The sequence below is a fragment of the Anabas testudineus genome, chromosome 21 (assembly GCF_900324465.2).
Source record: "Anabas testudineus chromosome 21, fAnaTes1.2, whole genome shotgun sequence".
In the NCBI taxonomy this organism is placed as follows: domain Eukaryota; kingdom Metazoa; phylum Chordata; class Actinopteri; order Anabantiformes; family Anabantidae; genus Anabas; species Anabas testudineus.
In genome coordinates this window covers 172,353-185,931 of record NC_046629.1, presented here as the reverse complement: position 1 = coordinate 185,931, position 13,579 = coordinate 172,353, and the positions used below count along the sequence as shown (strand labels likewise).

General features: G+C 45.4%; 1 protein-coding gene across 5 annotated transcripts in view; it reads right to left on the bottom strand.

Moving 5' to 3' along the window:
- Positions 1 to 1,639, bottom strand: part of zeb2a (zinc finger E-box binding homeobox 2a) — a 46,306-nt gene extending 44,667 nt beyond the window's left edge. For 2 of the 5 annotated variants that reach the window (XM_026375598.1, XM_026375599.1), the window contains exon 1: positions 353 to 699. In XM_026375598.1, coding sequence (XP_026231383.1) covers positions 353 to 425 — 73 coding nt within the window. In that variant the 5' untranslated portion in view covers positions 426 to 699. The other 3 variants (XM_026375594.1, XM_026375595.1, XM_026375597.1) reach the window with 3 other exon arrangements.
- Between the last annotated feature and the right edge of the window lie 11,940 nt (positions 1,640 to 13,579).

The following is a 13,579-nucleotide window of genomic DNA, read 5'->3' as shown; positions in this document are numbered from 1 at the left end:
CCCTGTCCCGGTTTAAACCTTTTGCGCTCGGCCCGGGGAGACGCGCCGTGGATCCACAGGTTTACACGCGGAGCGCGGCTAAGAAATAACGGTTTTCCTGCTCTAATACTCGGACCTGCTCCGGGTGCCGGCCCCGCTCCATCACTCCCCTACCCCCGCAGCCTCCACACAGTCACCCCCACCCGTTAAAACCTCCACGAAGACTCGTTATAAAACTTTCCGTCGCGTCTCGGGGACACACGGGACCTCCCGGCCCGGGCCCAGCGGGCGGAAGGCGGGGACACCGCAGCACAGAAGCCCAGAGTTTGCGGGAGTTGTTACGGGACCTTGTCTAGTGTGCGTGCTGTCTTACCGTTCTTCCTCCGGGGGTTGGCCTGTTTTCGCCTCTTGCAGCGGGGACCCTCCGCCATGATGTCCTGCTTCATTGATAAGTCAGTCCAGTCCGCATGGGCTCCTTGATCCGGCTCCGCTGCTCTTCCACGCACCCTGACAACCAGCACATACAAAGTAAATCCCAGACCCAGACCCTGGTCCCGGACCTGCCCTCACTTCAGGGTAACTCCTGACACATAAAATCCACTTTAACCAAAGTCTCTGGACTTTCTTTGTGTTTGTTTTGTTGGAGAGCGTGCACCGAGCGACCCGCCGCCCCGCGTCCCCGTCCGCCTGGTCTCTGCTGAGGAGCGTCTGTGCTGGTCTGACAGACGAGGAGGAGGGACACACACACACACACACACACACACACACGCACACACACGCCGCCGCTTCCTCCTCCCTCCACATTAAACACTTTGACACCAACTTTTCTCTGCTGCTCGTTTCTGGTCCCGCGTCTCGTTCCCGCACGCGGACACTGCGTATCTGTGCGCGTGAAAACACCTGAGAGGCCTCGGGTCATCAGTTAGTCATCAATCACTAATCGATCACTGATCAAAACGCGTGCGGGACGCTGCTCGCTGCAGCACCGTGTGCGGTTATATAAGCTCGGCCTGCGGGTGTGTGATGTGTTTAATTTTCTCCTAAACGTCCGGAACGAGACCGGAACCCGCAGTTTGGACCCGGATCTGGCTCTCACCTCACACCTGGTTCACTTTACTCAGTCTCTTCCATGGGATGGGGTGGAGAAGGTCTGTCCCCGCGTCCTGACCCGCGGACAGCGCTGCGGTGTAAGCGGGGAGCGGCAACAACAGGACGCGGGGACAGACCTCCTCCACCCCCTCCCGCCGCCGTCCGCCCCCCCCCCCCCTCACCTCCATCCTTCTCTTCCTCATCCACACCTGGAACAGTAAGGTAAGAGCGACGGGAGCGCGCCTCTCTCTTCTCACCTGGCTGCAGGTAGAGCGGCGCAGGTGAACGGCGCGTGTTGATTGGCTCCTGAAAAAAACAAGCAGAGACAGAGGAGACCAACCGGAGACCTACCGGAGACGGGGTCCAGAGACAGTCCGTGATTCCTCCCGCTGAATCTGAGGAGCAGTGAGGGGGGAAAGTGCTGCAGCGCGCCCCCTCACCGAAACACACACCGATTAAGAGATGAGGACGGTGTCCCCGGTGAGTCCCGGTGTTGGGAGAGGAGCGTCGGTCCGGGCTACAGGTCGGGACTGCTCCGGTGTCAGAGCGGTTGTGTGCCGCCTCCCGCCGGATCCTGTCACCGGGTTTTCTGCAACATAAACAGGCGCGAGACCTCCGAGCAGCACGCGCCACCTATCTTCCCGCGGAGGGATAATTGAGGAGTGTCCTCCACCCTCAGCCCGCCCCCCTCTTTGATCCGGATCACTATTTGATTATGGGTCTGGGTTTAAATCTGCAGCTCGGGCCCCAGCACCTGGTTATCTCACACCTGTAGATTTACCTGAACAGGTGAACCCTGGGCCAGCTGCACGCACTCTGTCTGAAAGCATCTGTAGCATGCGCAGATGGAGGTGAGGTGGAACACCTGAGACCCGCCACCTGTGACACAAAATGACTTCTGTCAACAACCCAATAAAGAATGATTTGAAGAACATTATTTTAAATATTACAAACGTATAATAACAGTGTGACAGATGACGAGATACCGTGGAGTCACTCAGCGTCATCACCTTCTGCTAAACCTTCAAATTAAAGTTTTGAGCAGTGAACTGCTTCAGATTACCTGTCAAAATAAAATCTCTGTGTTGTGTCAGGCCTGACAGAGCTTCAAAATAAAGGTGTGAATATATATTTTCCTGTCAGATCAGTTTGTTTTTTTCACCTCAGGAGAAGAAACCGTAAAAGAAGAAGTGAAAACGAATGAGTCATAAACCTGCAGAAGGTCTCTCATCCCTCTATCATGGGACACACACACACATACACACACACACACACACACACACACAGGTTGGTCGTATGGCTGTGAGGACATTCCCTGATACTATGCAGTCTGTTATAAACGTCCCCACAGACATAGTAATGTCCCTGCAGTGTCTGAATGTCCTCACAGACCTGTGAGGAGATGCGCTGGCCTTCCTCACAACATATTTAACAGTAAAAACATATTGACATTACAACTAGTTATTTATCACACACTTTTATCCAAAGCGACTTGAGGAACAAAGAACTTTTAAAGTTTCCCTTTCATTGGCGTAAGTGCAGGATTATTTTTTTAAGTGCAGAGAAAGATTCTGAAGAGTTCTGTTTTCAGCAGGTCTTTGAAAACTGAGACTGAGGCAGCTGAGCGTACAGAGGTGGGTAGACCACTGAGCTGAAAGTTTAACCTGGGATCTTTAGAGGTGAGGGAGTCCAGGTAGGCCATTTACATTAATGAATCAGTCGACAGTCAACTGTTATCAAACTGATTATTGATTATTGATAACCGGTGTATTTTAGTTTTGTCGTCCACTGTAACCCCCCAAACAGACAGAGACCTGATCCAGAGTCTGTCCATAAACACAGCAACTGTAATCTGCTGCTTAAACCACTAATACTGCTCTATGGTACACAGAGGGAGGGTCAACTAATCCTTCAGGGAGGGGGGCAGAGGGACCAAATCAGTGTGTGTGTGTACATGTGTGGATGTGAGGGGGGTTAGAGTAAAGGTGTAATGAGAGATAGACCAGGTGACCTTTGACCTCTACAGTCTTACAGTACATGCTTCCATACACAAACTGAATTAAAGACACACTTTAACTTGAACTTTGTGTTGGTTTCAGTTTTAGTTGGACTTGATTTAAGGTCAGGTTTCAGCTTTTTCTGATCCCCTACCCCAATTACAGAAACCAGGTTCTTGTTTACAGGACAGGGAGGAAATCTAACTTTAACCTGGTTCCCTCAGTGCATGTAAACAAACATGTGGATTACCTGAGTCTATGTTTTGGGTTGGGGCTGTTGGGGGGTTTAAAGGGGTATTACACTAATCACAGTGTTGCCCTTAGACTTACAGCAGCGGGGGTCCACATCTGTCTACTGTTCCTGTCTGGACCTCATTTCTCTGGGAGTCTGTTACAGACACGTGTTCTTCAGTGATATCATCATCACCACCACCACCACCATCATCATCATCATCATCATCATCATCATCATCATCATCACCATCATCATCACCACCATCATCATCCTCAATCATCACCACCACCATCATCATCATCATCACCACCACCATCATCATCATCATCATCATCATCATCACCATCATCATCACCACCATCATCATCCTCAATCATCATCATCATCATCACCATCACCACCATCATCATCATCCTCAATCATCATCTTCATCACGATTATCACCACCACCATCATCATCATCATCATCCTCAATCATCATCATCATCACCAAAGTGTTTAAAGTCAAATGCTGCAGATTTCCTCAGAATCTCGCTGAGGAAGGAGTCATACTGGTCCCAGATCATACTGGTCCTAGCTCAGCTGGTCCCAGTTCAGCTGGTCCCAGCAGAGCAGGAGGAGGAAGTGGAGCAGAGATAGAACCGGAGGATGTGACTGCGGCCAGATTAAAGTGTCAAGGTGTCAGTAATGTGTCACTGTGAGCTTCAACAGGAAACAACTGTGAACACTGATAGTTCAACTGTCACAGCACCAACTGATCCACAGCCTCTGGAGCTTTCTGTCCCTGCTGTTCATTTTCATCCATCAAACATGAAGGTTTCGTCAGACCTGATGCAGAGCGTAAGCTTCCAGGACTTTGTTCAGGTCCAGCTGCCACTGTTCTGAACCTCTGTGGTCCCTGTGTTTGCACATGCGTTGCATGTTTTCCCCATGTGTCTGTCTCTGTCTCGTGTCCTGGTAGCTCTAAAGGCGTAAAAAGCCCAGAAACGAGTTTAGAAGGAGGAAACCCACATTATGAAAAGCAGCAGTTGGTTCTTTAAATAAAATCCAGCTGCAGGTGCCAGTTCATCCTCCTACCTGCCTCGCTCTTAATCCCTCAACAAACCCTCAGGTTTACTGAAGCCTTAGCCTCTGATGAACAGACTCTGCCGGACCTTTCATGTCCATGGTGTGACTTCATCACGGCTGGGGAAGACGGGACCCTCAGCAGCTTTGTCCGTAGAACAGAACGGCAGAGATGATGGTGAGTTTGTGAATGAGAAGCAGAAACGGTTTGACTTTGGATTAGTGAGAACGGCTCAGCGCGAGCCTCGGGGCAGGATTAGCTCGTACCTGTGAAAAGCCTGTCAGGTAGATTGAACAGGAAGCTGTGACGAGAGGAGCACAGCGGAGGAGTCTTATTCCTCCTGTTTAATCCGGTTGCAGAGGAGTGTGTGGGATCAACGTGTGTGTCTGCTAGCACAGTGAGGGCAGTGAACGCACCATCAGTGTGTGGGGAGCTGCCCAACTTCAGCACGTCTGTCAGGATGTGACAGAAAACATTGTCAGGCTCACAGCCACAGGTCGTCTGAGTTCAGACGCCAACAATCATCCAGAGTCTGAGCCTGGTCTAAGAACAGGTCTGTTCATGGCTTCATGGCTGTTTGTTCTGATCCATGTGAGGCCTCAGAGAAACCCAGTCACATGTATTGTTTTACAGTTCACCACCAAACTGCACTCAGAAAGGAGCCGGCTCTGCAGCACCTAGACTTAAAGAGAGAACCAGCAGAGCGTCTGTCCTCAGCAGCAGGTTCCTGTCTCAGTCTGATGTCCAGGCGATTTTTAGCCTCTCTGTGTTTGTGCAGGAACCAGAGTCGGTTCAGGACGTCCCGACTGCTTAATGCCCCCCACCCGTGTTGTTTTAGGGGGTTTCTTCTGTAAGTGTCTCTGCTCCTCTGGACTCCCTGTGGACTGAAATGAAGACGTCACGGTGCTTAGAGATGCATTTTTACAGAGATCTGATCTGAATGATAAAAGAAAGTTCTAAAGGCTTTTCTCTTGTTTCTCTGCAGCGCCTGTGGTGGTTCTTTCTCCCCATAAAACACATCCACCCACTCGCTGCTATGAAAACACAGTGTGGCAGAGACAATGAGGACGTCCTACGTGCTGCATAAGCCTGTCAGCTCGCAGATGGAAGAAGAATAGGAAACGGCAGAGAGTGATGAAGCTGCAAAGAAACAGAGCTGGAGGAAGTTGTAGGAAGAGTTTGTCCACTGGTGTTGTTGAGGCCCTGTCACAGCGACAGGACGCTGGTTTTTATCTCTGTGTAGGTGGAGCTGCTCAGGACCATTTACCGTTTTAACCATTAAACAGTTTAACCATTTAACAATTTTAACCATGTTGGGGTTAAACAGCTCAGGTGTCATCCAGCACACACAAATTTACACACCTGTGTGATTTGAACTGAAGGTGGAGGCTAAGATATGGATTACTGAATAGTCCTGCTGGGCCAGGGGGCCCCTGGATCTGGTGGACTGGTGGTCTGGGGGCTGCTGGGCAGTCTGTGTGTGGGTGTACACCTCAAACACTGGTGGTAAACTTGACAGATATCAGATTCTGCTTTAATCACGGATTTAGGTGTCAAATCCAACATGTAGGAACACATGATGTGGAGGAAACCTCAGCTCCTAGTTCAGTGCTCACATCTCCTGAGGGATGACGGACTGAAATCAGGTCCAGATGGAGTCCAGGTCTGCTTGAAAGGAAAAAAAACTCTTCAGTGGCAGAAAGTTAAAATCTGTTCAAAGAAGGTTTGAAGTGAAGCCTGCAGCTCACAGAGCAGGTGGGTCAAACACATCCATATGAAGATCTCACACACACACAGCAACTGAGCGTGTGCAGAACAGATCTGTTCAGCAGGTTAAACCCTTTTCACTAAAACCAGGAACTGAACCTGAACCAAAAATCTTTTCTTTGACATCACTTTTATTTATTTGGTGGTTTGTGATGAAAACAGTTTTATTTATTTGTTAACTAATCAAAGTTAATTCATCCCAACCTCCTCCTGACAAACTGACGGTGTCTGAGTAGCGTTGACTGCATCTGCTCATCTGTCTTAAAGGTACATATGAATCGTTTGTTACTTACTATCTAGCACAGGTCAAATGGGTTTGGCTGTTTGCAGTTGTACACTCAGCTGCCTCACTCTCAATTCTCATATACCTGTCAAAAACAGAAATCTTCTGGACTTTCCTCTGCACTTAAATAAAAATAAAAATGTCACTTATACCTCTGAAACTGAAACAGCTCTTTGGAGCTCTAGAGCACTTTACAGTTTTTCTCCTTAACTGAGATATTTTGCTTTGTACCTCACTTGTAAGTCGCTTTGGATAAAAGCACCCGATAAATGACTTAATGAATGAATTCAATTACTAAATTAAATATTAGTAGTTTGCTGGTGTCTTTACAATTCAGACCGAAACATGCACTCTATATGTTTCTGCTTCAAGCTCTATAAACGTATTCTGACATTTTGTAAACCAAATCATTCATTATCAGTACTTTCCGTTTGTTCCTGTATCCACAGGTGGACCAGAAAAAGGTGAAAGGTTCCTCACTTCGCAGTTCGCATCAGGCTGAAAGCAGGAGGTCTGAGTAAATTTGGATTGGATGAACTTTTCAGGTGAGTCATACAGAGAAAGAAAGAAAATGAGTCTGTTGCTGAAGGATTTCTTCCAGTATAAAGTTCAAGCTGTTGGCTGTGTTCATTTATTGCTGTCTGAATGACCGCCCACAGGTCTGCAGGAAATTACTGTACAACAGTTTTAATCAAATGTTCAGTTTTTGTATTGGGAAATGACACAGATTACACGTAGATACTTGCCAGTTTGCTTTTATAATAATAATATATCTGGATACATCAATTTGGAATCTAAGGAAAGTGTCAGGACATGAAGAAAAATGCTGATTACAGATTATTCATTCACAAATTTATCAGCAAAAAATCAAACTATTGTAATATTGTCTTTTGGATCAGATGACCCATATTCCAGGTGAGCAAAAGTACTGGAACATGTGACTGAACTTGTGTCCTGTGAGATTGATTGAGTCAAACAATACCTCGCCCTAAATGACCACTCTTAGTTTTAGTCTGTATCCGTTGTTAAAATGATCAGCGCCTGTGGGAGAAAAGCTGCCATTTACAATCTGAGAGAAGAGGGAAAAATAGACTCTACACAAATGTGGAACACAGTCGATACAACAATCGGGAATGAAAAAGAAAGAAACTACTGAGCTACTGAGCAACACAAAACAGGAAAACAACAACAGCTGGTGACGGAAAACCCCAAAACAACAGTCGGGGAGATCAGCAAAGATCTGCTCATGATCCAAGCATGGTGGAGGTAGGGTGATTGTCTGGGCTTCGTGGCTGCTTCTGGAACAGATTCACTGATCTTTATTTATGATATAAGTCATAGTGGCAGCAGTGGGATGAATTCAGCTGTCAGGGACTCTGCCCTTCACCCCCCCACCCAAGGAAAAACTCACTTGAATGGAAGAAAAACACAGCAAAAACACTGGGCAGGTTGGCAGGACCAGTAACTGGACTCTGGAGATATACAGCTCCAAGGAGGAGGATACCTGCAGAGGACAACAGAGAGAGGGAGACAGAGAGCAGGTAGCACAATAAAAGGTAGTATAACTGTAATAGCTGTAATAAACCTGAATCTAATTAAAAAGATATCTTACAACAATTGAACTCACTAAAAGTCCTTTGGGTCATGAAAGCTCTGAAATAAAATAATAATAATGCAGATCTGATGTTTTGTCACATTTTAACATATTCCTATACTTGAAAAATGTTGAACTTAGCTGCTGAGCAATGAACTGCAGAGTTTTTAGGATTTAGAACAAATAGACACAGAAATACTGTCCATGGCTCTACTGACCCTGACCCTTGCATATACGAAAACCGCTTTTGAATAGCTATCCACTTTAGAGACCACTATGCATAAAAGTGTTAAAGGAAGAGGAAAAACATTCTTATTGTCTATCTGATGATGAACTCCATGACAGCTAAATGCCTCTAAAGTGTAGTTAAAAGGTTTTCACATGGCAGCAGCAGGTGGTGCAGGCTTGTGGCTGCAGTCCTCCGTTGCTTGATCCAGGATCTGCACTTCAGCTCCATCACATATGCACATACAACCTTTGAAGCTGGTGGCTTTAAAAGTTGGAGTCGACCATCTGTGAGATGCCTGCAGCGTGTCAACACTCTGCGTTTGTTCACCTGTCTGAAGCAGCGTTTACCTACAGCTCAGTTCAGGAGAAAACGACAGGAAGCATTTCTCAACTCATTTGTGGTTTCACAAGCCAAAATGGTCAGCAGCCTCTCTCAGGTGAGGTTTGCTAAAGGAGGAACTTAAGTGTTGCCTCATTTCAAAATGCCACAAGGTGTCTCAACGCCTGCTTCATGTGAATCTTCACACACACGTGAAACTGTACCAGTAATACAACACGTCAGAGATGCTGCTTTCAGAGTCATAGCATTTTTATTCTCATTGAGTATTTACTCAGCTTGCGGTTGTGAACACCTTGACTCTGGAACATTTATTTCTTGTTGGTAGCGTGACTTGTTAACTGACTTATGTCTCCTGGGAAGACAGGAAGAATGAACAAAACCACCTCAGCCTCCTCACAGTGAATTTTCTTGATGGAGTTTTATACTTTGTTAACTGTGCTGCAGTACTCAGAGATACTACGTTATTCTTAGTCTGAAAGGTTTGCACTCTCACTAAATATACATTCACCTTATAAATCATCTGACTGTAATCACACATAACTGTTATCTCTTCTCTTCTCTCTCTTTTCCTCTTCCTGTCTCTCTGTCGAGCTACATGTCGTTCCACCCTTTGCCCTCTGGACCTGTCTGACTCGTCCTGGTGCCCCACTTCTGGTTTGAGATCTCGTCTCTTGGATGCCCTGTGTGGTCTCTTGGGATGCTTGTGGTGACTGGGGTTTATTCCAAGCTACCATGAAGATGGTCCTGGCCTCGGCTGATGTTGACAGCTGTTTCTCTGAGGTCTTGACTTCGGCAGTCACTTCATAGTCCAGGACTGGAATTTCCAACAAGTCTACCTGAGCCTACAATAACTAACTGGACTCCACATTAACTTAAAGACATTAACTATTATACTGAACTGCCTGCTGCCTAACACAGCATGTAATCACCCATATGAGGATGGGTTCCCTGTTGAGTCTGGTTCCTCTCAATGTTTCTTCCTGTTGTCTTCTCAGGGAGTTTTTCCTTGCCACCGTCGCCCTCAGCTTGCTCATCAGGGACAATCTGATTATTATTATTCTTACACATTCACTGTTCATGTAAACTTCTATAGTTTCTTTAGTTGTGTAAAGCTGCTTTGCGACAATGTCAATTGTTGAAAGCTCTATACAAATAAAATTGAATTGAATGGGATTAAAAGGTTTTATCAAGTCCATTAACACATTAGTGACATGCTGAGCGCAGGTGGAAGAAGGATGGTCTGCAGGTCTCTTTTCAAATTCTAAAGGGTTGTTGGCGTCAGTATCAAAATACTGTTAAAGATGCTAAAAGAGAATACCTTTCAAACATTATTGCATCAAATAGCCAAAATCCACGTGTGTTATTTAAAACAATTGACTTTGTCTTAAACCCGACAACTACAGTGTGCTGCCTGGAATCCTCTGCTGAAATGTGCAATAATTTCCTGCACTTTTTTACTGAGAAGGTTGTTGCCACAAGGGCCTCCATTTCAGCTCCTGCTGTTGATCCATCTGATTGTGCTCCTTGTTTGGCTGTGTTTGATACGCTTGAGCCGGTAACACTCTCACTTTTGGAGGGAGTGATGAGCCACATCAAGCCATCGGGCTCCCCTCGAGATGTTCTTCCTCCTCATTTTCTTAAAGAAGTTTTCCCCAGTATAGGGCAGTTGGTTTTGTCCATTATAAATGGCAGCCTGATTTCAGGTGTTGTCCCGGCAAATTTCAAACATGCAGTGATACAACCCCTGCTTAAGAAACCAGGTCTTGACCACACTGAGTTGGCAAATTTTAGGCCCATCTCCAAGCTGCCTTTTATCTCTAAAATCCTAGAGAAAATTGTTTATGCACAGTTGAAATCTTTTTTACTTGAGCAAAATCTTTTGGAGGTTTTTCAATCTGGTTTTAAAACCTTGCATAGCACAGAGTCAGCATTGCTAAGGGTTTTTAATGACATTCTCCTGGCAACAGATGCTGGTGATTTTGTGATCCTTGTTTTGCTGGATCTCACTGCTGCTTTTGATACTGTGGACCATAACATTTTATTATCTCGGCTGCAGCATCTGGTGGGCATTCATGGTACCGCTTTAGAATGGTTTAGGTCCTATTTGGCGGACAGAACCATAAGTGTGAACCTTGCTGGTTCTGAATCATCTTCAGCTCCCATGTTATATGGAGTTCCTCAAGGGTCAATTTTAGGGCCTCTCCTTTTTTCCCTTTACCTACTTCCTCTGGGTTCCATCCTAAGGAAGCATGGTATTTCTTTTCATTGTTATGCTGATGACAGTCAAATCTACATGCCACTAAAGAAAAGTGATGACTTCTGCGTAAAATCACTTCTGTCTTGCATTGATGACATTAAGGAGTGGATGGCCCTAAGTTTTTTAAAGTTCAACAATACAAAAACTGAGGTGATGTTGATCGGTCCAAATGGCCTCGGTAAACCCTCCTTGGTAGACCTTGGCCCTTTGGCACAGTTTGAGACGCAGACTGTGTCAAACTTAGGTTTTAAGATGGACTGTGATTTTAAATTGGATCGTCAAATTAGTGCAGTCGTAAGGTCTGGCTTTTTCCACCTTAGGCAGCTGGCTAAAGTAAAGCCTTTCGTAACACGGCAGCACTTTGAAACAGTAATCCATGCCTTTATTACATCTCGGCTGGATTACTGTAATGCACTGTATTTTGGAGTAAATAAATCCTCCATTGCACGTCTCCAACTGGTCCAAAATGCAGCTGCTCGTCTCATGGTTGGGGCACGAAAAAGGGAGCACATAACTCCCATCCTGGCATCTCTCCACTGGTTGCCTGTGCATTTTAGAGTTCATTTTAAAATGCTTTTATTTGTTTTTAAATCTTTACACGGTCTTGCCCCCACTTATCAAGCTGAGCTACTTATCCCCTATGCTCCTTCCCGGTCTCTCAGGTCAGCTGACCAGCTCCTCCTGACAGTACCGAAGTCAAGGTGGAAGCCTAGAGGGGACAGAGCTTTTGCCGTTGCAGCACCCAAATTATGGAATGCCCTACCACTGCACATTAGGCAGGCACCTTCATTGTCCATTTTTAAAACTTACTTGAAGACTTATTTTTACTCTCTGGCTTTTAATTCAGCATGAAGACTCTGTGTTTGTTCCTTTGTTTTATTCTTTTGTTTTTATTGTCATCTTATTTATTATTCATTGTTTTAAGTATTGTCTTAATTGCTTGTCTTTCTTTTGACTAACTGTGTACAGCACTTTGGTCAGCCAAAGCTGTTTTTAAAGGGCTTTATAAATAAAGTTGAGTTGAGTTGAGAATTAGTGAAGCAATTACACTGGCACAAGTTACACTTTACTACATTACTCTGAAGTAACATGCTGCATCATTACAGCAAATGTTTACTTCCAGTACATGGCCAGTGTCTGTTTGCAGTATCTGTACTGTGTTCCAGTGAGGAGCTGAGGTGAAGTTCTGTGTACAGATTTTTGCCCCTTCTGATAAAAACTGAAGCTTGTTGTTTCACAGCGTGTTTACTGATTCACTGGGTTCAGATGTGCTGATGCAGACACGAGTCAAGTCTCTAATTGTTGCAGAGCAGCTCCCGAGTAAAACAGGATGCAAATGAAATCAACAGTTTCCGATCGCAGTAATTAGCTGAGTGACTCAGCTGATGGGCTGTTACGGTGTTAGAGCAGAGACCCGCCCTCAACTGCTCAGACAACACAGACACGCTTCACACGCTGAGGCAGAACAACATGTTCACATGAATTATTCTGCAATCAACAGTTCTTTAACTTTTCTGCTGCTTCTGTTCATGAGCAAAACAAAATGGTTCGTTCTGTCAAAAATTACTTTACTAAATGTAAGAGCAAGACCAGCAGCAGATCCTACATTTCAGAAGCTGGAAAATGAATGACACTGCACAGTATTCTACATTCCGATACTAGCCAGGAACAGAGCAGGGATCAGAAACTGTACTGTACTGATAGAAGGCTGGTTTTTCTTATCCTAGGAATGTTCAGGTTTAGTTAATGTGTTCCTTTGTTGTTTGGATCAGTCTGAACATTTCCCTTTGGTTCACTCTGAGTTTTGTAATTGTTCACTTTATTGTTATTCTAGTGTCTGGACTGTGGGTCGGCAACCGGGGACCTGTTTGTGACCCCCCCTCTAAAACCTACCTGTGGTGGATTATTACCTTCACAGAAAACGTTTCTATTTCTCTACATGTCTTGCCCCTGGATATAAACTGTGTGTGTCAGTGTGTTAACGTCATTTCAATAGGGTTAAAGGTGATGCCGGGAACAGGCGTCCTGACAGTTTTATGAGCTGCAGACTGAAGTGAAGGAAGTGAAGCTGGCTGAGAGCCCAGAGCCTGCAGGTAGTCATGCTAATGCTAGCAGTGAGCTAACAGAACACTAACACAGGTCTTTACAACAGACTTTGGAATCTGGACTTCGTTTAGAGTTTTAGTTCCTGGCTTAAAAGTCACTGACACACAGACGGTGGGATGACACAACAGGCCAAACGGTGCCAGATCTAGTTAGAAAATCACTGAGGCTACAAGACAAATCCTCAGGAAATAATCATGTTAGATCCTAGTTTTTCTTACTCAGAATCTTCAACATCCAGATCCTGCCCACATTTCTGTTCCCACTTAGTCCAGGAACTCAATCATCCAAAAACTCAATGATCCAGGAACACAATAATCCAGTTCACAGACTGATCCAGGAACAGAATTATCCAAACTGCAGAATGATCTAGAATTATCAAAAGCATATAGATCACAGAATGAGCCACGAACAAAATGATTCAGATCACAGAATGAGCCACGAAGTGAAATATCCAGATCAGTTTATATCAATCTTAGTCTTTTCCCTCTACAGCAACATGAAGTCATGTCAGGATTTGTGTGACTACAGACTTTCAGCTCCTGTGAAGACCTGCCAAAACCTCATGAGTCACAGCAGAACCAGGACCACACCACCACCACTCCAGCCCTTTAACAACAGGCTGTAGGGAGTCAGATGAA